At 33.7% G+C, this 14,404-nt stretch overlaps 1 protein-coding gene across 1 annotated transcript in view; it reads left to right on the forward strand.

Annotated features, from left to right (window-relative positions):
- The window catches only part of LOC136026061 (NAD(+) hydrolase sarm1-like), a gene marked incomplete in the record, with an annotated part of 166,228 nt that extends 154,023 nt beyond the window's left edge, over positions 1–12,205 (forward strand). The window contains 1 exon segment of the mRNA XM_065702247.1: positions 4,598–12,205. Within this exon segment, the coding sequence (XP_065558319.1) occupies positions 4,598–4,620 (23 nt within the window).
- Positions 12,206–14,404: the final 2,199 nt, after the last annotated feature.

A 14,404-nucleotide genomic window follows, 5' to 3' on the forward strand; every position in this document is an offset into this window, starting at 1 on the left:
GCATGGGCTGTGGGCGATTCTCCTGCTTTACAGTTTTATTTTGCACTTTATACTTGTTTTAAAGTTTGGAATATTTGTTTTTAAGCATTATTTACAGTTAATGGTTCTATTTTTAAATTTCTATTTTTAAGTTCTATTTTAATTATTAGTGATAAATCCTTTTTAGTTAACAGTTACGTTTATGCGAGCTGATATAAATCTGTCACGGATAACCACGATCGTATCCAGGGAAGGGGGAGATTACTGGGTTTGATCCTTCCTTTCCCAATTTTTTTTTCTGAAACGTAAGAACGTAACAAAAATGCATATAAATATACTTTTTATGCGTTTTCAATTTTTTTGTACCCCCCACCCCCGGAAGTAACCCCCCGAACGAAATTTTTTTTACACGTCCTTGCTAACAATTGTTAATAACAGCTGGGGACACTGTGACAAGCTTTATTTGAATATACACAAGAAACTTCATTGCAAGTATAGAAACCAAAATAAGCTTTTGGTATCTCTCTGATCGACTCTATTTGTTAGGATGTAAATATTTATTTGTTGTATTTGTTTCATTATTCTCTTAGCTGTCTTTATTTTCTTTTCCATTAACTGAAATATTCACTAATTAATTACAGTATGTGGGTAAAGGTCCAGAACTGGACCTCTTTAGAACTAGACATGTTAGAATAAAGCGACATATTTTTAGATTGCTAGCGTTTTGCTAATTTTCATGGTTTATTTTGCCTTTTTTGACAATGCATTCCCAATCCCCCTCTAATGGTTTCATATAGCCTTAGGCTGTTTAGGAAAAAATAACGTAATAATTGATGAAAACTTATTCAGGAACAGATAAAAATGGGAAAAACGAGGAAATATGATTCATTGATATTTGCTGCATATATTAAAGTAAGAACTCCGTCATTTTTCGCTTAGAGGGGGGCTGGGGATGAAATGTTAAAAACACGAACCAAACTAAGGAAATAAGCATAAAGTTAATAATTTAAAAATGCTCCCCTTTTTGATCTGGTATGTCTCCTTCTGAAGAGGCCCAATTCTAAACCTTTACCAAAAATATGTACTCGTAATGTACACAGATTTTAGTAATTTTTATTGCTTTGTCTTATTTTTAGATTAATTCATTCAACTCACTTTCCCTCTAAGATGGATAATTGACTATCATCAAACAGTTCGTGGTAACGAACTGTAGTAAGGAGCGACACGGCTCAGTAGTAACCGAAACTCTAAAAAATGGAATTTTGATACCAATAGTTACATCAAAAGAATTGAATTTTAATGCTGATTTTAAATATATACGTTTCATCAAGATCAGTTATACACATCAAAAGTTACGAGCCCGAGTAAATTTGGCTCATTTTAGAAAATAGGGGAAAACACCCCCTAAAAGTCATACGATCTTAACGAAAATCACACCATCAGATTCAGTGTATCAGAGAACCCCATTTTAGAAGTTTCAAGCTCCTATCTACAAAAATGTGGAATTTCGCATTTTTTGCCAGAAGACAGATCACGGATGCGTGTTTATTTGTTTTTTTGTTTTTTTCCCAGGGGTAATCGTATCGACTGAGTGGTCCTAGAATCTTGCAAGAGGGCTCATTCTAACGGAAATGAAAAGTTCTAGTGCCCTTTTTAAGTAACCAAAAAATTGGAGGGCACCTAGGCCCCCTCCCACGCTAATTATTTTCCCAAAGTCACCAGATCAAAATTCTGAGATAGCCATTTTATTCAGCATAGCCAAAAAACCTTATAACTATGTCTTTATGGACGACTTACTCCCCACAGTCCCCTTGGGAGGGGCCACAAGTCAAACAGTTCGTGGTAACGAACTGTAGTAAGGAGCGATCCGGCTCAATAGTAACCAAAACTCTAACAAATTGAATTTTGATATAAATAGCTACATCAAAAGAATCGCATTTTAATGCTGATTTTAAATATATAAGTTTCATCAAGTTTAGTCTTAGCCATCAAAAGTTACGAGCCTGAGAAAATTTGCCTTATTTAGGAAAATAGGGGGAAACACCCCCTAAAAGTCGTAGGATCTTAACGAAAATGACACCATCAGATTCAGCGTATCAGAGAACCCTACTGTAGAAGTTTCAAACTCCTATCTACAAAAATGCGGAATTTTACATTTTTTGCCAGAAGACAAATCACGGATGCGTGTTTATTTGTTTGTTTTTTTTTTTTTTTTTTTTTTGTTTTTTCCCAGGGGTCATCGTATCGACCAAGTGGTCCTAGAATGTCGCAAGAGGGCTCATTCTAACGGAAATGAAAAGTTCTAGTGCCCTTTTTAGGTGACCGAAAAAATTGGAGGGCATCTAGGCCCCCTCCCACGCTCATTTTTTTCCCAAAGTCAACGGATCAATATTTTGAGATAGCCATTTTGTTGGGTATAGTCGAAAATCTTAATAACTATGTTTTTGGGGATGAATTACTCCCCCACAGTCCCTGGGGGAGGGGTTGCAAGTTACAAACTTCAACCAGTGTTTACAAATAATAATGGTTATTGGGAAGTGTACAGACGTTTTCAGGGGGATTTTTTTGGTTTTGTGGGTAGGGTTGAGGGAGGAGGCTATGTGGGAGGATCTTTCCTTGGAGAAATATGCCATGGGGGAAAAAAATTCAATGAAAAGGGCGCAGGATTTTCTAGCATTACTATAAAAAAAAAAAACAATGAAAAAATAAACATGGAATCGTTTTTTCAAATGAATGTAAGGAATAGCATTGAAATTTAAAACAAACAGAGATTATTACGCATATGAAGGGTTCTAAAAATACTTTAGCATAAAGAGCGAGGTATTTAGGAGGAGATAAATACCTTGCTCTTTATGCTAAAATATTTTTAGTGATTTCAACTATTTATTCTACGGCCTATTTGATTCAGGGGTCATTCTTAAAGAATTGGAACAAAACTTACGATTCAGTGTAAAGAGCGAGGTATTAACGAGGGTACAAACCCCCTCGTACACATAATAAAAATATAAGAATATAAAAGTTTGTTACGTAAGTTAATTCTTAAGTTACGTATATTTTTTACTAATAAAAACGTTCGTTGAATATTAAATTTTCTAGTAGCCTTTTTAAGTAACCGAATAATTGGAAGGCAGCTAGGCCTCCTTCCCCGCCCCTTATTTTTCAAAATCGTCTGATCAAAACTAAGAGAAAGCCATTTATCCAAAAGAAAATTAATATACAATTTTCATTTCGATAATTTATGTGCGGAGAGCCAAAATCAAACATGCATTAATTCAAAAACGTTCAGAAATTAAATAAAAAAAACTAGTTTTTTTTAACTGAAAGTAAGGAGCGACATTAAAACTTAAAACGAACAGAAATTACTCCGTATATGAAATGGGTTGTCCCCTCCGCAGTCCCACGCTCTTTACGCTAAAGTTTTTAGTTGTTTTAAAAAGTAGAATTGTGGCAAAGAGTCAAAATTTAGCGTAAAGAGCGAGGGACTGCGGAGGGGACAACCCATTTCATATACGGAGTAATTTCTGTTCGTTTTAAGTTTTAATGTCGCTCCTTACTTTCAGTTAAAAAAACTATTTTTTTTTATTTAATTACAAACTATGACCAGTGCTTACATATAGTAATGGTTATTTGGAAGTGTACAGACTTTTTCAGGGGGATTTGTAGGTTGGGGGGAGGAGTTGAGAAGAGAGGGATATGTTGGGGGAACTTTCCTTAGAGGAAAATGTCATGGGGGAAGAAAATTTTCATGAAGGGAGTGCAGGATTATCTAGCATTATTTAAACAAATACAATGAAAAAATAAATATGAAAAATTTTTTCTACTGAAAGTAAGGAGAAGCATTAAAATTTAAAACGAACAGAAATTAATACGCATATGATAGGCTCACATCCTCCCAGTACCTCGCTCTTTTTAAAGCTAAAGTATTTTTAGTAATTTCAACTATTTATTCTACGGCTTTTGTGATTTAGGGGGTCATTCTTAAGAAATTGGAACAAAATTTAAGCTTTAGTGTAAAGAGCGAGGTTCTGACGAGGGGGTGAACCTCTTCGTATACGTAATAGAAACATGATAATACAAAAGCTCGCTACGTAAGCTAATTTGTAAGTTACGTATATCTTTTACTAATAAACACATTCGTAAAAAAATTAAAAGCTCTAGTTGCCTTTTTAAGTAACCAAAAATCGGAGCGTAACTAGGCCTCCTTCCCCGCTCCTTTTTTTTATCAAAACCATTCAATCAAAACTATGAGAAAGCCATTTAGCCAAAAAAAAAATATATGCAAATTTCGTTTTAATTATCCATCTGCGGAGAGCCAAAATCAAAACATGCATTGATGCAAAAACGTTCAGAAATTAAATAAAAAAAACAAGTTTTTTTAACGGAGTAAGGAGCGACATTGAAACTTAAAACGAACAGAAATTACTTCGTATATGAAAGGAGATGCTTCCTCATCAACGCCCCGCTCTTTATGCTAAAGTTTTTTACTGTTTTAAAAAGTACAATACAAGAAATAGCAAAGGTTCAAAGGTTTCAATACAAAGGTTCTTTTATTCTTTTTGGGTTATTCCTCATTTTATTTCTAGTATTTATTTTTATGTGAACTTTTTTCTCATTTCAGCCAATGGTCAGGTGAGAGAATGACTAGCAGACCCTGCCTCGGTTCGACCTCGCTTTTCAAGCCCATACCGTATATTAGGTAAAGGCAGTCCTGTTCCATCCCCAATGAACAGCCGCCGAAGAATGAATCAATCACCATCACCGGCAACTAGACGGCCTACTAATTTACCTATACCAAAGCGAAGTCGTAGTTTAGATCCGATAGATAAAACCGAGGCAGGGCAAGATAAAGCTGAGGTAGGGCAAGAAGTTCAGTGCACTCGGAGCACTGACGACCTACTCAGTCCTATTGCAGAAACTATTGACTCAGGTTTCAGTGATTTCACATCAACAAGAGAGGGAGTAAGCGATGCATCACGTGAAGCAACACCTGATTTACTATCTGATACAGATACAACAGACAGTTCAATTGTGCGTGAACTTGTAACAAGTCGTATTCCCTTAGGGAAACGCGGGTCGTTTAATTCCGACGAAAATCAGCATTCAAAGTGTAGAACTCTTAGTGAAGAGACTATTGTTGCAAGACCTTCAACGCCATTAGAAAGTCCAAGTAAACGTTCAGCTCGAAGAAGCCGGAAGGATTTGGCTGAATGTCGAAGTAGTGCCTCAGATACGGTTGACTCAATAGTTTTTGACGACGTATTTCATGACAGTTTAGAATCCCCGGTGACACCTACCCGTTCAAAGAGTATAAGTAAATTTTTTAGCAAAGTGAAAAATCTTGTCAACAAAACTCCTTCCCAGTGAATACTCGGTTTGTTTTGATTTATAATTACTAATAGAGCTGAGATGACAATCCTACTTCTCGCCCCCTACATGTGGATCCAAAATACGGTTTTCAGTTTAAATTACAAAAAAAAACCTGTTACTAGTACTAAAGAAAACGTGTAAATACACCCTGTCGCAAGAAGGATATTGCTAACTTTGTCAAAAAAGGCTATAATTTTCACTGTATAATTTTTTTTTAACAATGCTGATACAAAATGAAGATGGTTTGTTCCATGGAATAAAATACCTGTTATTCTTAATTAGTGGTATTTTAGTCCAATTTTAGCACCAGCCTAAGGTGTTTTCCAGTGAATATGTATGATTCGAAGATCTAAAACAGTAAATCTTGGTCCAGAAAAAGATAATCTGAAGTACGATTGGGATAGTCCAAATCTAATCTAAATTACTGCTGAAACCGACTTTTATTGGCCGTATTCCAGGTTGCAAACCGTAGTAACTTTAATTTAACTATAGGAGTTATTTGAAGTGACATCCATCGTGAACGGTTGTGTAGAAACTGCTGGCTCATAATGTTTGTAAGGGTGTAATCTTGGAGAGTTTCGATTACATTTATTACTCTTTCAGTATAATTTAGTCTAATAATACTTTTAATATGTTTCAACATAAAAGTAATGATGATAATGATCCGAAGATACTTCACTGAAGATGTTCATTAACTATCTTTACTAAAACTTACTAAAAAATAAAAATAAGAAAAGAATTCTAAGTTGCTTGTCTGTTGTGTCATGTAAAACACACTGTCAGCTGTAACGAAAAAACACTATTTCGTTACTTTTTCGTAACTTTTATGTTTTTTTGCTGAGTTTGTAAGAAGAGTTACCTACTCTGTAGTAGTCTGTGTGTAGTCTGTAGAAAGTAACTTTTTCGTAACTTTTATGTTTTTTTGCTGAGTCTTTAATGCAGCCATTAATCCAGATAGTTGGTTGAATGCCAGTCTCTACAATTGATACAATGAGTTTAAGATCGGGATCGTTACTGGAAAACACCTAGACTGGTGAATCCCTCTACTAGTTTTTACTAGATGTCACTAAAATTTAGGCTATAGTGTTGTGGAAGTTTTGCAGGATTACTTATGTGGAAATTTTTAGCTGTTCCTGTTGAATTTCTTGTGAAATTGTTTGGGGGTTTCCACAAGGTTAGTACTTTCATTCACAATTAGTTTTAAACCAAGGTTAGATTGTTGAAGTATTGATTTAACAAATTTAGTTCTTTACGGTTGAGTTAGCATTTAAGTTTAATCCAAATATTTCAATGCATTATCTTTTGACTAAACTTGGCACCAGTACAAATTCATTTCTTAAGATGTATGAAGTATTGTTTTTTGCAACGAATGTACCCTCTAAACGTTTATTTTCTAATTTGAACGATCTGAGCATAATTGATGTCCATCAAGTCAATTGATTGATGTTAATTGATCATGACATAATGATCAATGTGCATAAAGCGACCAGTGGTAGTGTTAGTTTATAACAGATTTTGAAGGTATTTTCTTTTAGAAAAAAGTAATTTATACTTCTATACGGAAACAACATGGGGCGCTATTATAGAAGATATTAAAATCTAGATGTTGTTGCATTGGTTAGTTTAAAGTTATTATTTCCCTATGTATATCAAGTTTCTTAATTCTCTTTCTGCTAAATTCTGTGAAATTATCAAGTTTAAGATTTATTGCCCTAAATTGGATTCGTCAAGTAGCATCCTTGTTAATGATGACACATTTTAATTGGAATATTTTCCCGAGCTGTTCACGTTAAATTTGAAATCAAAAAGAATGAAAAACCAAGTTACGCAAAAACATGGAGGTGTCAAATTTTTTTTTTAAATCTACCTCCAATCCTCTCAGTGACGACGAATTTAACAAAAAAATTACTCTAAACCATAGACGGCACCTAGACTCCTTGAAAACAAAATAAAAATGATTAAATAGTTGCCATAACGGACGCACTTCGAACCACCAAATGCTAAAAAAATTAATCCATATTAAAAGAACTTGCTTCTCCCGCGATCAATAGCGTCCTCCCGCCACAGGAAGTTCTTTTTATGGTCGCCTTTTTACCATTTCAAGTCTTTTCCAAATGGTGGCTGGTCATGTCTCCCACGTACAAAAAGAAAAATCCCTTTATTCTCAAAAAGAAGAATAATGAAAAATGATATTCATTCAACGAAACTAATCATCCTTTATTTAATAAAAATAACAGAATAAAAAATTCCTCTATCATTATAACTTTCTTTTACACAAACAATATACACAATATATGCAAATAATAAAAAACATAGAAGAGTTTTAAACCCCGGTAGCGATAGCAATGATAGTTCTTTTCTTCATCACCGTTAGTACGAAAGGAAGAAGAAGAAAAAAAAACCGTAGATTAAGGAGCTAACATTTGACTGCCCAAACACGTTAAGCTAGTATCCTTACTTGTGAAGAATATTGCAATATGCAATGAGCTCTTTGAGCTCCTTTTTAAAGTTGAGCCTTTTAAAGTGAGCTCCTTTTTAAAGTAAAAAAAAAATCATATTTTTTACCATTCGGCTGCCAGATATTTGAACTTAATTCATTTGTAGATCCTTACATTAGACATGTTTGGCCACTACTCGAATATATAATAGGTTTAATATCTCAGCTTGAATTTTTAGTTAGTGAAAGCTGCTGAACTGATCAAGGATCTAAAGGATGAAATCAGATGTATGATGATACAAGAATAAAATAATCTGGTGGTATCTTTTGTCAGGCAAAAAAGACTTTGTAACATCTCTTACCCTAGACCTCAGAGTTTAGATGTTTCTGTGCCTCTTAGAAGCACATAGGTCATCGACAAGAGTCTTCAGTCCTGTATGGGACGTTACTTTTTTCTGCAATGAGTAAAAGTTTTCAATTATGCTTTCCAATAAAGTTTGACTACTTGTTCCAGCATGTTTTTCCCGCACTTGATTTTAAGTGGCGGTTTGAGGTCGCCATGTACTTAGTTTTGTTGGTTTTAATTTTGAACCCTCGGCGTTATTGCCTTCGTCTGGATTTCATCAAATAATCATACAAGATGTTGTTTGCAGTAGTCAGTAGAGCAGTACTTGCAGTAGTTGCAGTTCGTGCTGATACTTTATGGTTGTATGTCTAACGTATAATCAATGACTATGAGAAATAGAAACGGTGATAGCATGCAGCCTTTCTTAATTCCTGAGAGAACTCCTTGTGATGTCCCTATGTGAATTAAAAGAGGAATTGTCTTAAAATATTCCTAGATCTCTTATCCTTGAATACCTCTTCAAAGGAAACAGTTATAAAATTGAACACAGGGAACTTTAATTCTTTTTATCCAATTATATTTTTTTCGTTCAGCATGCGTAAGGAAAACAGTCAAATAATTTGGTTTAAGGAACCTTAGGAACAATAAAAAAATCTTCTCTTGAAAATTCTAGTCTTAAATTTTAATATTTTCTTTCACACTGATATCTGATAACTTAGTTCTATTACTTACTTGTATAGTTTTGAATAATTTTCTACAATCTAGAATATGTATTTATGAATTTTCAAAGAACGATGTTCTTATTAAAATTAGTTGAAACTACTAAAGCTAGAAAAAGCCATCGCTGGGACCCTTTTTCAGCAGCTGTTGGAATTCAAAAATATGTTCAAAATAGTAAAGAAAGAACAAAAGTTTATGTATTAATCGTATATATTTTTGCTTTTGGATGGTGTACAAGTGTATTATCCATCCGCTCAGTATGTTTTTATCTTTTTATACCTGATCATTCTAAAATTTAGTAAGGTTTTATTTGCATGTTTTAACTTCACGCCCAATATTAGCGATTTACTCATGTTTTTATAACGAATTTATAAACTTTTTTTGTTGCTTCATCTAAATGCTTTGATCACTCTTTTTTTTAAATCAGTTACTATCTTTGTTTATGATTTTTTGTTATTTTTTCATCTTTTTAAACTTTTAAATATTAATAACATGTCGTAAAATATTGCAATGCAATCACAAAAATCAAACTTTGCTGTAATATAAACTACCATCAGTGCAATCCATCCACAGCTACCCCCTTATCTATATTTTGAACCCGAGGGTGAATGGCTCAAACTATAATCTTTTTTAGGGTTGTTTAGCCGTTTAGCAATCATTGCGATGTAATTTTCATAAATTCAACGGGACTCAAATTGCAGCCTCCATCCTATTCGGTTATGGCATTGTGCTAGCTCAAAGTCAAAAGTAAAAAAAAAACTAAAAGCTGACTTGGTGCATTTTGAATCTCTTTAGAAATACACTTCTACTGAAAACCAAAATTTCTGCTTCTATTGAGATTGGTAGTACAGCTTCGCAAATATACAACTAAACGGGGGAGGGGGTTCAATTCTTGCTCTCCACCTCCGAATTCTGAAAAGTTTTCGTGTTTTTTTTCTGTGATATTTCACAAAATGTTTTAAACTTTCTATTTTTTAATTGACCCGTTTGAATAAATTTTACGTAGGGATACTTGCCCGGTCAGAAGGGTGCTATATAACTTAGATCTTCCTTAAAGAGCCTGTGATTGCGTGTAAGCTTCACTGCCTACGTCCTTTGAACTTGTCTTAAACCCACGGTTATCTAATAGACAACTGAGTTTAAAAACTAGAAGTTACACTGTTTTAAAAATGCATTCATATTTTTAAGTTTGTTATTTATTGCATCTTCATTTTAATTATATTCCTCTAATTTACGTATAAAATATATATCCATTTTTGTTATTAAATGCATTTTTTTGGTGTGCTTTAATATTATATTTGCATGCATGTATTTCAAACAATATTCAAAACAAACAAAACAAATTATATTGGCATTTGGTGCGATCCACATTTACAGATGATAAATAGATAGATTGATCTATTATAATCCGACCAAGGCAATACAACACAGTATGCCACAAAGCCAAGGCCATACAACAAAAATAACAAAAATAAAAAGCAACTCTCCACCCCCCCCCCCCCTAAAAAAGGAAAATTATGTTCACTTCCTTTCTTTACCACTTTATTAGCATATTTACAAACCTGGATGATTGTCCTTTCTTAAAGTTGTCTGCAAGATCCCCGGGAACTCAAGTTATCACCTTTAAAATATACAGTTTTTAAATTAGAAAGCTGCTTTATATGAGAGGATTGTATTCAATTAAGCTAAAAAGTGATGAAATTTGTAGGTGTGCATTCAGAAGGGACTGGTGCTCGACCCCCCCCCCTTCTCTCTGAAACGTGAAAAATGCTGTGTAATTTAAAGTGATATTGGCCCTGTACACATGCTATTGACGAACTGCTATAAGTTGCAGTAGTTTTGTCGAGTCCCTTTTCTACCGCGGTTATACCAAAAAAAGAAGAAATATTAGGTAAAATCAAGAGGCTGATATTTATCTGTTCAAAAATTGATATATCACACTAGTACCCTTCTAAATGACAATATATTGTACTGTGCATAATATTATTTAATCATGACTAAATGTTAATTAATACTTTCAGCTAAAATTGGTCATGCAATGGTTAAAAGACTTAAATGTTTACACTCCCCCCCCCCTATTTACGAAAATTAAATCCTGGCTACACCATCACAACTATTTCATCAGTTCTGCGTTTTATTCACAGAGTTTGGACAGTAGTCCTTTGGATTTTAAATCCAGATCTGAGAATTGTAACTTACAGGGTAACACTAACTATAGGGTAGCTTAGGATATGAACATCAAAGTATGGTTTTGACTTGAAAAAATGATTTTTTGACTTAAAAAATACTAAAAGTTTAATTTGTACATTTAAGGTCTTACCTAGGCAGGGCGGGGGGGGGGGGTTAGGATACTGACCCCCCCCCCCGGAATGTTTTTCCATCTCATCACAAAGGTAACAAAATTCATATAAACAAATTTTAGATGTGTTTTTAAAGTTTGTTTATACTCCCCCTCCCTCGTAGAAAAATCCTGTCTACGGCCTACTGTAAAATGTATTCATTAGGATGTTTGAAAAATTTTTCAATTTCTCCAGAACCAATTTTGCCATCTAATCTTCAAACGCCCCAAGTTAAAAGTTCTCAATGAACCACCTGCCGGCTGAAACCCCAAAAACTTGGTGATCCTAATAACGCAAGTGGAATGGCGGCCTGTGGGTAGCAGTTATATTACTTTATCTGGATTTTGATAGTTATTTTCTTAGGTATTCTGTTTCTAGTTGTGATGTAAAAATTTGTGTTATGCTGGTTATAGTTACGAAAGAAAAATTAATATTTAAATTATCTTTAAAATTGGGTTTATTTGAATTTTAATCTGAGTTTCTTTTTTAATTTTAGTTTGATACTTTATTAAAAAGTTCATGCAGTGTGTTTACAAATTACTTGAATGGTGTTTTTATGCTGATTATAGTTAAGATACAAAAGTTAAGATGAATTTTTTACTGTAAAGCCTAGATTTTAAATTATTTAAAACATTACATGCAATATATTTAGAATGCTTAAACAGAACGCATCACTTGGAATGCATCTTTTGGGTTTTTGTCATTAGTAAGCTAAATAGCATTGTTGTTGACTGAACAGCTAAAAAACATTTTTACAAGGCACTATTTTGAGCTAGAGAATCACATTAAAATTAATTAATCGATTAATCACATTAATCGACATCAGAATTCTAACTGCGTTATTTATCGATGAATTTCTAAAGTATCAGGAAAAAGTGCTGTAATTTATTAATTATGGTGATCTATATAATTTTTAGTGTATTCGTGATATCAATTGTTTATATTGTGATACTGATATTTGTAAGTTTTAACGTAATGCTTAATTTTATATTGAAATATAAAAAACGTTTTGAATCATTTCTTTACTTTTTACTTAGTAATTTTAAACGCAAGGCAAACAATTTTTTTCTTTTTTTATAGGATTTTTTAAATTGGTTTGTAAAGGTTAATGATGAGTACACAACTAATTCTCCTTGGATTAAATGGTTTGATCCGACTTTTCAAGACCGTATCAAGGCATTAAGGGTCCTAAATTATATAATAAATTTATATGAATATATATTGGAGGTGAAACGGCTCATCCTATTAATTTTAGCCCTATTTTTAGTATGAACGTAAAAATCATCCTTGATTATTTTGAAAAAATAGATCTGTTCAAGGAAGGGGGGAAAACCGGGGTAGCTGCCCCAGGTGACATGGCTGGGAGAAGAGGTATGGCTGGAGGGTTGCCCACTTTGATCAAAATTTTCACTTTTACTCGTTTTTTTTCTTATAATGAGTCAGGAGGGGGGTGTTGTAATTAATTTTTCCCCGGGTACTACCAAGCCTAGGAACGGATCAGGGGAAACATGTTATCCCAAGATGTCATTACGGAGCAAGGCATTGAGGGGCTGATATTTTTATTTTTTGGAGGTGGATGGGCTCGTCCTATTGATTTTAGTTCTTTTTTTTAGCATAAATGTAAATGTAGTCCTTTTTTGGGAAACATTTTTTTCTAGATGTCATACACTATAACAAGAATATTATTTCCAAGTTTACACTGCATACGTTTTTACTTGACAATCAGATTTCCAAATTGACTGTCGGCAAAATACCCAAAAAACTACAGGACGTATGAAGCCACGGAGGGATCCAATACAATAAAAAAAATCGATTTTTTTGAGATCCAAAAAGAGTTTAAAAGAATGATTTTCAGCATAGAAATTTAACCTAAGAGCTGATCCTATGCTTTACCCGTGGACCTTTGGATTAGATGGTATAAGGACGGCTGATAAGGATTAATGCAAGGCCATAAGTAGTAAAGTGTGCCGTTAGTAGCCTAAGCCACACAGTGGAACAATCAAGTTTTTATTTGATCGGGAAATGGACAATTTTTCTTTTACTAAAATTTTGCTCAATTAGTAATTATTAAAATATCCCATGGATAAGTGTACTGTTGTTATTTTGGAACTTTTGAGGTTTTTCACTAGTGTATACTCTGAAATATGTATTATCATTTAAAATCATTACCATTTTGTTTTCTATTTATTTGATTTTTGTGCAACTAAAAACACTGAAAATACTGAATAATTCCCGGCAAAATAAAAGAAATTGTATCCTTCTGCTTCAAAGAGTTTACCAAAAGGCTATTGCTTCTACTCAGAGTGGATCCAAAGGTTGACTTTTGGGGCTCATGCCCCTCACTTCACAAGGTCAAAAATTTACTCAATACATGGGTGGAGATTCAAAAAGAAAAACGGATATGTTTTAAGAAAGAACAATTAGATCGTATGGTTTCGATTGAAATGTAAACCTCCAACAGTAGGTCACTTGTCATTGTGATCCTTGAGATCCCTGAGACGGATAATATTTTAGACAAGAATTTTTTTTGGAACAAGTGTGGTAAAGGAGGGAACAAAATTTAAAAGATGTATTGTTAAAATATCAGATATCAAAGAAAGGACTATCACGTACTACTCATGTGCTAGTGCAAAACGTCTTAGTTTCTAAGGGACTGTTTTTGGTACTGGTCCTACAAATTTCTAAGATCGTCATGTCCACGAAAAAGTTTTGCATGTGGGGAAACCTTTATCCAAATCGTGAACTAGACAAACTTAAGTTCTGAACCTGCAAATCTACCTTATGGGACTCCAATAAGCGTTGACAAAGGACCCGAAAAACTATAAATTTATGTTTAACTAATTGTGACCTATTGCTGAGGAAAGATAAATCAATGTTGATTAAGGAAGGCTCGATTAATCGCCCATGAAGAACTTGACAGAAACCAGTTAGACGAAAATTACGAGCCGGACAAAAAATTCTGGGGATGGTTCAAATCCAGTACCCCCTCCCCCTGGATACGGGAGTGGTAAAATAGTTACTGGGGGAGCTAATGTTTTGTTAGTGGTACTTCTGATCATTTCTTCTGTCGATCAAATAGATAAAATTTGGATTGTAAATAAAATTCCAAATCGTTAGATTTGTTTCTTCTTTTTGTAACTCAACAATCATGGGTGACTGTACTTATGATTTTATTCCTATACTAATATGCTTTAATGGATCTTGTGCAGATTAAAT

The sequence above is a fragment of the Artemia franciscana genome, chromosome 4 (assembly GCF_032884065.1).
Source record: "Artemia franciscana chromosome 4, ASM3288406v1, whole genome shotgun sequence".
Classification (NCBI taxonomy): domain Eukaryota; kingdom Metazoa; phylum Arthropoda; class Branchiopoda; order Anostraca; family Artemiidae; genus Artemia; species Artemia franciscana.